This window comes from Lissotriton helveticus, chromosome 10 (genome assembly GCF_964261635.1).
Source record: "Lissotriton helveticus chromosome 10, aLisHel1.1, whole genome shotgun sequence".
Lineage (NCBI taxonomy): Eukaryota > Metazoa > Chordata > Amphibia > Caudata > Salamandridae > Lissotriton > Lissotriton helveticus.
In genome coordinates this window covers 409,118,259-409,131,201 of record NC_136071.1, presented here as the reverse complement: position 1 = coordinate 409,131,201, position 12,943 = coordinate 409,118,259, and the positions used below count along the sequence as shown (strand labels likewise).

Sequence of the window (12,943 nt, the reverse complement as noted above, 5' to 3'; positions counted from 1 at the left end):
TGGTTATCAGAGCCTGGTGGTCCGTGATGAGTGTGAAGTGTTTTCCGTAGATAAAAATATGAAAATGTTCGCAGGCCCAGACTACCGCCAGGCTTTCTTTTTCCGGCTGAGAGTATGCCCTCTGTGTCTGTGAGACTTCTACTGGCATAGGCTACAATATACCGCTGATTACTCTCGGTCATATTGAGCCAATATAGCTCCAAGTCCTATGGGACTCACATCCACTGTGATTTCCATTTTCCTCCTAGGACTGAAGTATGTAAGGTTATTGGCAGCTTTGATGGCATGAAAGGCTTGATCGCATCTTGTGGTCCATTGAAACGCGTGTCCTTGTTTGGTCAGCTTCCTCAGAGGGTAACTGAGGGTGGCGTAATCTTTGATGTACCGCGCACAATAGCTTGCCATGGCTAAAAATGAACGTACATCTCCAGCGTCTCGCGGCCTGAGGGTATCATTCAAATCAGCAATCTTTTCCGGATTGGCTTTGATTCCTGCTCCTGAGAAGATGGGTCCGAAGAATGTCAGTGTGGATTTGTGTAAATCACATTTGTCTTTGTTTAACGTGAGGTTGGCGTCCAACAGAGCATGACAGACTCGGTCCAGCGCCGTGTCATGTACTTGCAGTGTCGCACCATAAACGAGGATGTCATCACTGTAGTTCAGTGTGTTGGGAATGTGATGAATTACCTTCCTGATGGCTTCCTGAAAAATCTCAGCAGCAGATGAAACCCCAAAGCTGAGTCTTTTATATCTGAACAGGCCTTGGTCAGTCGAGAATGTGGTGATATATCTCGATTTCTCGTGTAGCTCCAGCTGGTGATAACCCTTGTTAATAGAATATCTGCGCACCTTTGAGTGACGCAATCATGTCACTGATGTGAGGCCCTGGGTGCCGTTCTCTTTAGATGGCGGTGTTGGGTGCTCTCATATCTACACAGAGACGCACTTTGCCGGGTGAGCCATTTTTGGGTACTACAACCACTGGAGAGACCCAGGGAGTGGGTCCTGATGTCCTTTCGATGATGTCAGCCTGAAGAAGGTCCTGCAGTTCCTCCTCGACAGACTGTTGAAGGTGAAACAGAATTTTCCTATGATGTTGAGCTATTGGTGTCACACTTTCAATCGAACCAGACGATGAGCCATCTTTCCAAGTTCGGTGAACAGCTTCGGGAATTTGTGAACTATGTCAGGTTCATCATCAACTTTGTACAAAATGTTAACTAGTCGAAGTCGTTCCGCCGTTGGTAAGCTAAGAAGACAATCTGCTTCAGGACCATCAATGACATGAATGCGAGCTGGAATGGTCCTATCTTTGTATGTGAGGTTAGTCGGGAATTGTCCCAAGCACGGGAGAGGTTCCTTTCACATCCAGGTGTACACCCGCACGGCAGCTTTATGCAGGTGCGGTGGCTGATCCAATTTCTTGGATTCTGCAACTGAGATATAGTTGAGAGATGCTCCACTGTCCAGCACAAACTTGGCTAAGTGCGTGTCCATTTTAAGGTCTAGTCGCGGATATTTCTGCAGCCGGTCCGGATCCGCGACCATGCAGACATACTCATCACTGTCTTGCGATATTGGGGAGAGCGACCTTGACTCACGAGATTGAGATCGACGGGATTGGTATGTCCCGTGAGAATGACGGCTGGACTGTGACGACCCAGTGGACAAATCTCTGCGGTCCCAGACTGCCTTGGCATGATGACGAGTGATAGCCTGTCTGGACGGTCTGTAATTTTCTCGGTGATTGTCTTTGCGTGGTACTCCGCAGACATTCTCAAAGTGGTTGTCCCTTCCACACTTCCTGCATTTTTTGTCTAATGCAGGGCAGGTCTCCGTATGAGGAAAATCATATCCACAGCGATAGCACTTAAGCTGGCGCTCCTGTCTTTTGTCAGTACAACGGCAATTTGTATAATGAGACTGCATTTTGGGTCTGGATGATCGTTGCCTTGCAGGGGAGGACCTTTTTGTGTCACGAGATTGGAGCCTAAATGCCTGTTCACGTTTTTCGCCTTTTCCAGCTTCCATTCTATTGGCATGGTCTTATGCTTGGTGATGTACTCGCGTCATTTATTCAATTTCATCCAGAGAGTAGCTTTTCTTTAATAGACGTCTACGCAGCGACACAGACTGACATCCTTCTATGATTCGCAAGCGAAGGGCATCTTCGGTCATGAAGGAGTCGAATTCACAGTAGCGAGCCAAACGTCGCAGTCGTGTAATGAAAGTACTCATGGGTTCATCTTTCTCTTGAGATGCCAGGTTGAAAGTGTATCTTTCATAATCAATGTTGCGTTTGTGAAGACATTTTCTGTTTAGGGCATCACGCACATTGACATAAGACGAAGCAGCGTCAGCTGGAAGTTCTTTTATGATCTGACCAACGTCCTTCCCTATTAAGTTGCATAGTGCAGTTAGTTACTGCTCCTCCTCAGTCACATGTGACCCTTTCATGAAGTCTTCGAAGTCCTCTAGCCAGTCTTGCCAGCGAAGGCCCATGCCTCCGCCTGATATGAGGACTAGAGGTTTCGGCGTGCGTAGAAAGGGGACTCCAATCATGCCAAATCTGTGTCCGCCCAATTGCGTGGTGGATATAGGAGACTCTGGCCCAGTGCTGGCACCCGCAGAAGCATGACCCTGTCGTCATGTGGGTGAACCGGACATGATGTGCGACGGTGTAACAGATAGTGGAAATACTCCCTTGTATCAGACAGTCTAGCACTGAAGACCTCGCAGCGCCTTTCACTCGGCATAAATCACGGTATGCAACGTCAATCTGTACTTGTAAATAGGGAAGACACACCAGCCGGGAGCCCAGGAGAGATGCACACTGCGTAATATGCTCCTGTGTTCCTGTAATGTTGTGCCAAACATGCAGCAACTTCTTCAGCAGGGGGGCGTGGTTTGGCGTGCGGCAAGATGGCAGCACAGTAGAGCCGGAGAAATTAACCCCGGTAGCCCCGGCCGCCGAGAAGCCCGAAGTACGCAGTGAGACGAGCGCAAGTGGTGCACCTTGTTTGACCCCCTCCCCAGGGCATCGGAGCTGGTGTACATCAAGGCGGAGGACAGCGCACGGCCAGCTCTATCCCCCCCTTGAACTCGGGCGGGGCGGAGGTCCGGGCGGACCTCGAGTTTGGAGACGCTGGAGAGCGTGTAGGCGGCTGGGCGGCACTGAAACGTGAGCGGCCGGCTCCATGGCGACTAGTGGGCCGTGAGTAGGCCAGGGAGACCGGGGCTTGACACACGGCGGCTCCCAGACACGGGACTTTCCGACACTGCTTCAACGGGTAAGACTCGCAGTAGAGGGCCTTGGCTCATCACCGCTGTGGGGAGTCTGCGTTGTGAGGGACACTTGCTGAGACCGGCGCACGCGCAGATTTAGACTGCATTCCCTCTCCCACCAACCCTACCATAGCTAAGGAGCGACCAGCAGTATCAACTGTGGAAAGGCCTACGCACCTGTGCTCCACACCGCGCTGCTACATGCTCCTTAATGACCTGCTGAGACTCTGTTAGACCTATATTGGGACACTGAGAACAAACGCAGATGGCACACACGTGGTGCGGTGTGCACTGAATTACGGACTGTGCAGGGTCTATGCAGCTGACCTGCGCACCGCCCTACGCCATCCTCTTTGCGGACCTGCCGGAGCCAATTACAGGCACTAACTGAACATCGCGACTGAGCGCTGAGGCGGTCTTTCTTTTTCATTGCGGCGGGGACAACTGTAGAAGACGCGACGACACACATCGACTGGAGCAAGCCAGAGGAACACCATATAGCGCTGCATAGAGATAAGCTACACTGATCGCGAAGCTGTGCCGGGACAGGTGGTCGGAGCACGGTGGAACTGGCGAGGCCGGGCGCGGAACAAGGAGGGCTGCTGCGCTTGACCGGGTGCTGGAGAGGTGTGTATTGATATCGTCACAGTGAGTGGTGAGACTGTCACGCGGGAACACAATGGGCAAACCGGACAAGACACAGCCCAAATTGACCTTTGAGCTCCGCAAGGGCAGCAAACAGACCAACCCGGGTGCATCTGACGCAGACCAAGACGCCGCATCGCAGGGACCCTCCATGTTGGAAACAACGCTGCTGGCGATACAGGCGAGTCTGCAGGCGATAGATGGAAAAATTGAGGCCTTAAATGTACGCATGGACCAATTCTTGGCTAAACTTGACAAACAGGCCACGAGATTAGGTGAGGCAGAGCAGAGGATCACGGGCACAGAAGATGGTCTACAACAGGTGGCAGACAAGACATCAGAGATGGTCAAGCTTCTGAAAGTTATTCAGGCTAAGAACGAGGACATTGAAGCGAGGTCCAGACGCAACAACATCCGCGTACTGGGCCTGCCGGGGTCAACCAGTGTAGGGAGACTGGAGGACTACGTAGAGACCATGTTGCGGGAGATCTGCGGCACTGATGACCTGTCCCCCATGTTCGCGGTCGAGAGGGCCCACCGCTCCTTAGCGGCTCGCCCACCACCTGGTACACCGCCGCGGCCTATAATTATAAGACTGCTGAACTATAGAGACCGGGATACTGTGCTACGCATCACACAACAGAAGGGCAAGATCATCTACCAGAATAACCAGCTGTCCTTCTACCCCGATTTCACTGCACAAGTACAGGCGGTGAGGAAAGAATTTCAGACTGTGAAGCGGTTACTCCAGCGTGAGGAAATACCATATGCCATGCTATACCCTGCGAGACTTCGTATTGGAGAATTTGAGGGAGGGAAAATCTTTGCCACCCCCAAGCAAGCGATGGCATATGCTAAGACACTCCAAAAACGTCGCAAATCACCTGACGTAACTTCGGACGTCGACGACTGAATTTGGTTGTGAGCTGGTACTTAATGTGGTTGTTGCAATTGGTTGCCTTGAAGTTGGGGATGTGATTGGGTTGGGTAAGGGCAGGCAGCATTTCAGTTCCATTACTATTTCATGTCCCTGTTGATGGTCTCCCCCGCGCTGATACCTTCCTCAATTTCACATGGGAGGGCAAGCTGCAAGTCGAATCACCAACGTATATAATGTTGTCAGAAAGTTGTACGGCTCACCAGATGCATCCGCTTGTCTCACATAGGCTGGCGCGATAGGAGGGCACTGAATGGTACAAATGGGGGACCACTTCTGCCTTGTGCCGGAAGTTTGCATTGCCTCCACTGCCCCCAATGGGTATGACCCAAATGCTGAAATGTTTGTTGTTTCGTGATGGGTGGGATGGGGGAGGGGCATTGTGGTCCTTTGGCGGGTTGGGGTTGCCAAAGTGGAAGGGGGGCGGGGGGCCTGGTCTCTTTTTCTGCTTCAGAGAATGCGCTGCAGCTACTATTCACCTAATTGCAATGATTATATCGCTATGGAAATGTGCTTTGATACACAGCGACGCTGGTTTGCGGTTTACTAGGAGCCTCATTGATGGCGGGTGAGCGGTATACCTGTGTCACCTGGAATGTGCACGGCCTCAACACGCCTAAGAAGACTAGATAGGTGCTTGCCCACCTAAATATTTACAACAAGGGGTGGTGAGGGACAGAGTCTCTGAATTAAGCAGAATACTCTCACCCAGTTAAAAGATCAGGGCTAGATCCAACACCGTTTTTTAGCTCATTGCACCATCCCAGTTTCAGAACCTGGCTGTATGCAAATTAGTCTGTTCCTGTCCCAGTGCATGATGGGAACAGGGCAAACCAAACTACAAAAGCCAATTCTTACACTGGGAAGGAAACAAGCTTCCGGGGACCGGTTTCTGGCATTACAGCCGTCTTCGGCCCGGCTTGCTTGAATCCTGATGGTGCAATGAGCAAGGGACTCATGTCTGAGTATACCCTTCCACGCTTAGGGTGGACAAAAATATTTACAACAAGGGGTGGTGAGGGACAGAGTCTCTGAATTAAGCAGAATACTCTCACCCAGTCAAAAGATCAGGGCTAGATCCAACACCGTTTTTTAGCTCATTGCACCATCCCAGTTTCAGAACCTGGCTGTATGCAAATTAGTCTGTTCCTGTCCCAGTGCATGATGGGAACAGGGCAAACCAAACTACAAAAGCCAATTTGGCACGGGGTACAAATTGCATTATTACAGGAGACGCATTTAACCACACAAAATGAGGGCTCCATAGCACGTAGATGGGCTGGATATCGTCTAGACTCCTCTTATTCTAATTATGCCCGGGGGGTCCTCATCCTCATTAAAAAAGGTATACACTTTCAGCCACTAGACTCCTGCACGGATCGGGAGGGCCGCTGGGCAGCTGTACGAGGCACATTGGGTAAGATGGTTGTAACTATCGCTAACATATATGGCCCTGTGATTGACGAACCAGCGTCGCTGTCCTCTTTGTTTCAGCTGCTGCGCTCATGGCCGGAGTCGGCACTAGTGATTGGGGGAGACCTGAATACACATTTAGACCCTCGGGTAGACAAATCCACCTTGGCGGGCAGCCGTATATTAAGAACTGCTGCATGTATCCGGCAGTTCATGGAGGAGATAGGGTTGGTTGACGCCTGGCGCCTGAGACACGAGGGTGTTCGGGAAGGAACTCACATTACACCTTCACACAACACGTGGTCCCGTCTGGACTACTGGCTGGTAGACGGATCGACCAATGGATGGGTAACTGAGGCCTATACGCTCCCCAGGACTCTATCGGATCACAATCCGGTCATGCTTGAATTTCAGGTCCCACACACCGTGCGCCCCCCCCTTCACATGGCGGTTCCGGGCGGATGCCCTGTTAGATCCCGTATTTGCTGACACTATCAATAAAGCTATAGTACAGTATTTCGACCTGAATGTGGGAACAGTTGATAGTGCAGCTACCCTATGGAAAGCGTTTAAGGCCACTATAAGGGGAGTGTGCATAGGCACAACGGCAGGCATCCTACGTGACCTGAGAGAGCAAATACGAAGCACAGAATCCAAGCTGCGCGACCTGGAAACCTCATATGATGCACTCCCCTCACTAGACACATTGGCACTCATTAGGGAATACACTGAGGAACATAAATCCCTGGCAGAGTCGGAAATGAAGTATGTATCAAAACGATTTGTAGCGAGAGCATATGGGGAGGGTGGCGGACCGGGTAGAGTGCTAGCCAACTGTCTGCGGGAGCACGCAAGTGCCCCTGCTATAGAGCACATAGTAGATGACGATGGCACTAGTCATTTCACATCTGACGCTATACTAGGCCAATTTCATGCATTCTACGAACATCTCTACTCCTCTTGAGGCGACATGACTGACTCGGCGATGTCCAACTACTTACAGGACACGGCCTGTGCCTGGTTGTCGGATGCCCATAGGAAATATCTCTGCCTTCCTATTGATGAGGCGGATATCAATGAGGCCATACTTGCCCTGCCGAACAAGAAAGCTCCCGGGCCGGATATGCTGACGGCGGAATTTTATAAGAGATATGCTGATCTCTTGGCGCCCCACATTTTGGCCATGTACACGGCGGCACACGAGGTAGGACATCTCCCTCCATCTTTGCGGCAAGCGCTAATTATCACTCTACTGAAAAAAGATAAGCCCCCCTCCAGGTGCGAATCCTATCGCCCCCTGTCCTTAATCAATATTGATGCCAAGATTCTCGCAAAAATCCTTGCCACCAAGCTTCACCCGTTGATGCCAAGGCTTGTCCTGCCTGACCAGTCTGGCTACATTCCCGGCCGCTCCACATCTTGGAACCTCCGGACGATCTTCGCCATGTTCCATGTACTAAACCCAGATCTACAAGCTGTGGCTGTGTTACTGGATGCGGCCAAGGCCTTTGATTCGATCGAATGGAGGTACATGTTCTTTATCCTGCGCAGGATGGGGTTCCCCCTGTCTTTATCCGATGGATACAGATCCTATACACGGATGCTTCGGCACGGGTGAGGGTCGGCGGATTTACTTCTGACCCACTGGCTATACAACGAGTTACTAGACAGGGGTGTCCCCTCTCCCCATTCCTCTTTGCTATTGTGCTGGAACCACTGGCGCGTAGAATCCAACAGAGGCACAGGGAGGCAGCGCTAAACTTTAATAACAGACCGGTGGGTATCTCTGCCTATGCAGATGATATGGTTTTGTAAACATGATTGTAGTTGAAGCAACTTGTAAATGCACTTTGGTACTTTTTGTATGGAATGTCTTTTTATGATTTTCTTTTAAAAATCGAATAAAGTATTTTGACTGACTGATATGGTTGTGTATGTTCGGGAACCGCGCACCTACCTGTCGCGGATTATCCGAGAGTATGTCCGCTTCGGCCTCTTCGCTGGACTGAGTATAAATTGGGAGAAGTCGGTTATAGTTCCCCTCACGCTGGCCACTCCCGCTCCCACGCTGGAGTACCCTTTGGTATGGACTGCTGATCCGGTGAAATACCTTGATATCTGGATCCTTAGAGACCCCGCTATTGTCAAACGCGAGAATTATGGGAGGGCCTATACTGACTTAGTGCAGCAGGTGGATCGATGGGTGAATCTGCCTCTGTCGTTGGCAGATCGCATCGCGGTCATAAAAATGGTAGTACTCCCCAAGTTTCTGTACTTATTATATAATGTCCCTATTCACCTGAATAAACACTTTTTCATGACACTGCAAACACAACTGCTCCGCCTGGTGTGGGGTGCAATACCTCCGCGTATCAGCTGGAACACCCTAACATTACCATTTGAAAAAGGGGGTTTCTGCGCTCCAGATTTCTATATTTATTATTTGTGCGGCCTAGCCCACTTTGCGTACTTCTGGTTCAGACCCGCATGGCTTTATCCCGCATGTAGCGGTAGAGGAGGGGGATGCGGGTGATATTCCTTTGCAGGGCATAATAACACACATACATAGACACACGCCTAGGACAGAGATCAATACAATTGATGCCACGAGCTCGGCTTGGCAGGAGATTGGTAGATGGATGGGCCGCCTGCCACTATATGCGCCGAACATGTGCATCATGGGACATGGCGCCTTTTCTGTGGCACAAGAACGTGGCCCAATGCGAACGCTCACAGAAGCTGGCATCTCTGTACTGGGAGACCTATATAGAGATGGGACCTATGTATCCGGAGACTATCTGAACTATATTTCCAATTTCTCACCCCTGTTCACATACACATGTTATCGACTGCGTAGAGCTGTGTGGGACCACTATCCCAGTTTTCCACAGGAACCTGTTGTCTCCAATTCGCTACAGCTGGTGATTACGGCCGCCACTAGGAAACATCTGCTCACCAGACTATACAGGACGGTGTTCACAGAATTGGTTCTGCCGGAGGACCGCAGCTTAGCTCGATGGAACAGTGCTCTGGGTATACAGGTAACGGAGGACATGTGGGCCCAGATTTGCTCGATCAAGGGTAGGCTATCATCTAACAGCAATTTACGTATTATACACCTGAAGTTCATTCACCAGACATATCACACCCCCACAAAGCTCCACAGAATAGGCTACAGAGACACTGATTGTTGCAGGCGATGTGGGCTAGCTGGGGCTGACTTCGTACACTTATCGTGGCAATGCCCGGCCGTTCATTCCTACTGGGTAGATGTTCTGAAAATGTTAGATGTTATGACAGGACACACTCTGGACTGTACACCGCTTCTGTGTCTTCTGGGACATGTACCTGAGGCCAAAGGGGTATTGGGCCGATTTGTTAGAGTGGCTCTGCTGCTGGCAAAAAGGAGGGTACTGTTCATGTGGGATGGAACGCGCTGCCCTAAAGCGTCCCAGTGGCTTAAAGACTTGGTCTATTGCAAGGAGCAACTAAATACAAACTCGGAAGAACTTCCCAAGAGCTCTAGCCCTAAAGATATATGGACTCCGCTCAGAGACTACTTGCTGGCGTGTAGTGAACAAGAGGGAGTCACCGAGGGTGTTGTACAGAATCATATGGATTTGGCTCTGTAGTCACTGGTTGCCACACTGACCGACTCTGGTGGTTTTGAACATGGCCGTAGCATTGTATATCTTGAATAATTTGCATGGGTGAGTGAATGTTACTTATATAGCATGTCTCAAATTGCAGAAAGTAGGGACCGGGGAGGGGGGGTTGACTGTTCAGTTTGCAGTTCTATTACCTACAAAAATGACACTGTATCTTGTACTATCCTTGCTTTTTAACTGCTGTCAATAAACAAATTAAAAAAACAAAAAAAACTTCAGCATAACATTTGGCAATGCTTGATGCCATTTGCAGCCACTGCCTGACTCCAAAATCGCCGCCGGGCACTCCTCGCAAGGGGACTGGAGGAACTGTCTGACCCAAAGATGGCCGCCGTGAGATCTCACCCCTCGCGAGACTAGCAAAGCTCAATTCACAGCAATAGCAACTTGCACACAGACAGGCACCGGTACCTCCACGCTGAGGAATGCAGCAACCGGGTGCCTCAGGCACTTCTCCCTTGATCCCTCGACGTCACCAGCAGGCATGCAAAGCCCAGACCACGTGACCGGGGTGGGCTCCCGGGTCGCGAACAGCACAAGGCACACTCCTGGATACAAACGCGACCGGGGTGGGCTCCCGGATCGCGAACACCACAAGGCACACTCCTGGACACAGACGCGACAGGGGTGGGCTCCCGGATCGCGACAGGCACTGCGATAGTCCACAGGAATGACATGCGGCTGGGACGGACTCCCCAGGACGCGGCAGCGAAGCCAAAGAACAACTTGGCACCAGGACAGCTCCTGGACAGCGGAGCGCACACAGGCTGCAGGTAGGGAGGCAGGGTCCACGACCACTCCTGTTCGCCAGTTGTTGTGTCGTGTGTCTGCAAATCACGACACCGACACGTTGTTAAGTTGGAGGTATCTTTATTGCGTTCGTCCTTATCCCTGCCTCTTTCCTAACTGCCTTCCCCGTCTACGCTCCTCCTCTTCCTTCCCTGGATATCCTCCCACCACGTGTGCTGGTCCTAGCACCCAGCACTATCATGACACTACACCTGATAGAGTTGGTTAGCTTCATATTTTCAACGATAATCGTGCAATTTACAAATATAGCCAATGTGAACACTGCCCACCACCACACAAAACAGTGAACTATTATTCTTTTATAAAGGTTCAAGAAATAATACAAGTGCCTAGGTCTATCCACACTATTTTTGACAGGAACACAAGATACTGCCCGCTATTTCCATTAATAAACAGAGCATTCTATTCAACTGCGCGCAATGCATTTTACGTGAGATCAAGTTATACATTTTAGAATGCATGTATTCCTCTTGATTAGAGGATGAGAAAATTAATCCAGGCAGGTTCACATACACGTTCTTGCTTGCAGACATTAACAGCGCTTGACATTTCTGAATAATGTGCAGAAAACTACATGATGTGGTTTTGCCACACAATTAAAAGCATACTGCATTAGTCTCTCAGAAAAATTATTCTTAACTTTGCAGATTGGACATTGGGTTGGCTGTCCTAGATCAAGAGATCAAAAAAGAAATGGCCGATGGAACATTTGCTTCCAGTGGGGCATTATTGTTGGCTTATGCAACCAAATGAATATGCTAATCTCTTACAAGTGAAAACATTCAGGCCATTTATCTAACAGGCCAGATTCTAGGTACTTTCCTGTCACTCATTACAAACGTTTGTAAGAAGTTATTCCACTTATAGGCACATTAATACTCCATCGGAGATATAAAATCTCACATGCAAAAACACCTGTATGCAAGTACCTCCTATTAATAACGCAGTAACATGCTCTAGTTTGCACATTGCTTTTAAAATACCGAAAGCAAGAAATGGTTAACCCTCTAAAGTTCGTATTTTATCATGGCTCAATCGTTTCGCCCAGTACCTTAGAAAAGGAAAATGCTACTTACCAGTTTGAATCTGTTCTTGGCATGTAGAGCTGCAGATTCTCACACTTGGCATTAGATCGCCATCTGGTGTTGGGCTCGGGTGGCGATCTAATGCTAAGTGTGAGATCTGCAGCTCATATGCCTTTAACGGAAAATGCTACTTACCAGTATGCATCTGTTCTTGGCATGTAGAGCTGCAGATTCTCACACCTAGCATTAGATCGCCATTCGAGTCGAAAACCAGATGGCCATCTAATGCTAAGTGTGAGATCTGCAGCTCATATGCCTCGAACATATTGTTTAGCAACTGTTGATATGTTTTTTTCCAAAGCCAAACCATTTGTTAGGTTAATTTGCCAAAGCTACATTTCTTCTTACCTCTGCGAGTTGGACATTCGAAAACGGACCTGCTCAATGGCACTTTTCACCAGGGGATCATCCGGATTTACAGAAGGATGGACGACAAACTGAACCTAAAAGACAAATGTTCAGAAAAAGTAAGTACATACTTAAACAAGAGATTTTTGTTTTACATTACATTGCTTTGGACAGAACCATAAGCAAAAACAGAAACCCAAGTATTGTTAAATGCAATAATGTCTCTCAAGAAAGTGCTTTTATTTAGGGCTCACTGATGAATGTTGTTAGTTTATAGCAGTGAATAGGAAACAATTACCACCACAGATACTCATTTTGTAGGCTCTTTGCCATATTCACCCTGGGGATATCCTTTACAGCTATAATGGCAGGGCCAAAACCTCTATCACTCCTGCCAAGTGTCACTCATCAAGGGTAAGAATAACAAACGTAGGTGACTGTATCTGCATCCCTGCACCAAAACCTAATGTCAAGGTATTTTTTTCAAACCCTAGATTCTAAGTTAATTAAGACATTCAGGGGTGATTTTCAAATCATCTCTCAGCAGACTCTTTCAATAGAATTCTACACTTATGCCACCAGGTTGCTACTGCTTGGTGTCGTGGAGGGGTGAAGTTGTCAAGGTTACTTACAACTACTCTGCTTTTATTACATGGCTACCTCAAATTCACCATCTGCTGCATACCTGTGCCTGCCACCTAGAAGATGGTCAATGAAGTCAGGCCGGTGAGAGCTCTTTAGCTGGAGCGCAG

General features: G+C 49.2%; 1 protein-coding gene across 4 annotated transcripts in view; it reads right to left on the bottom strand.

The window, feature by feature from the left end:
• The window catches only part of GTF3C1 (general transcription factor IIIC subunit 1), a 2,559,884-nt gene that overhangs the window by 1,712,902 nt on the left and 834,039 nt on the right, over positions 1-12,943 (bottom strand). For all 4 annotated transcript variants that reach the window (XM_078662887.1, XM_078662886.1, XM_078662885.1 and 1 more), the window contains exon 13: positions 12,192-12,286. In XM_078662887.1, the coding sequence (XP_078519013.1) occupies positions 12,192-12,286 (95 nt within the window). The remainder of the gene's footprint in view (positions 1-12,191; positions 12,287-12,943) is intronic.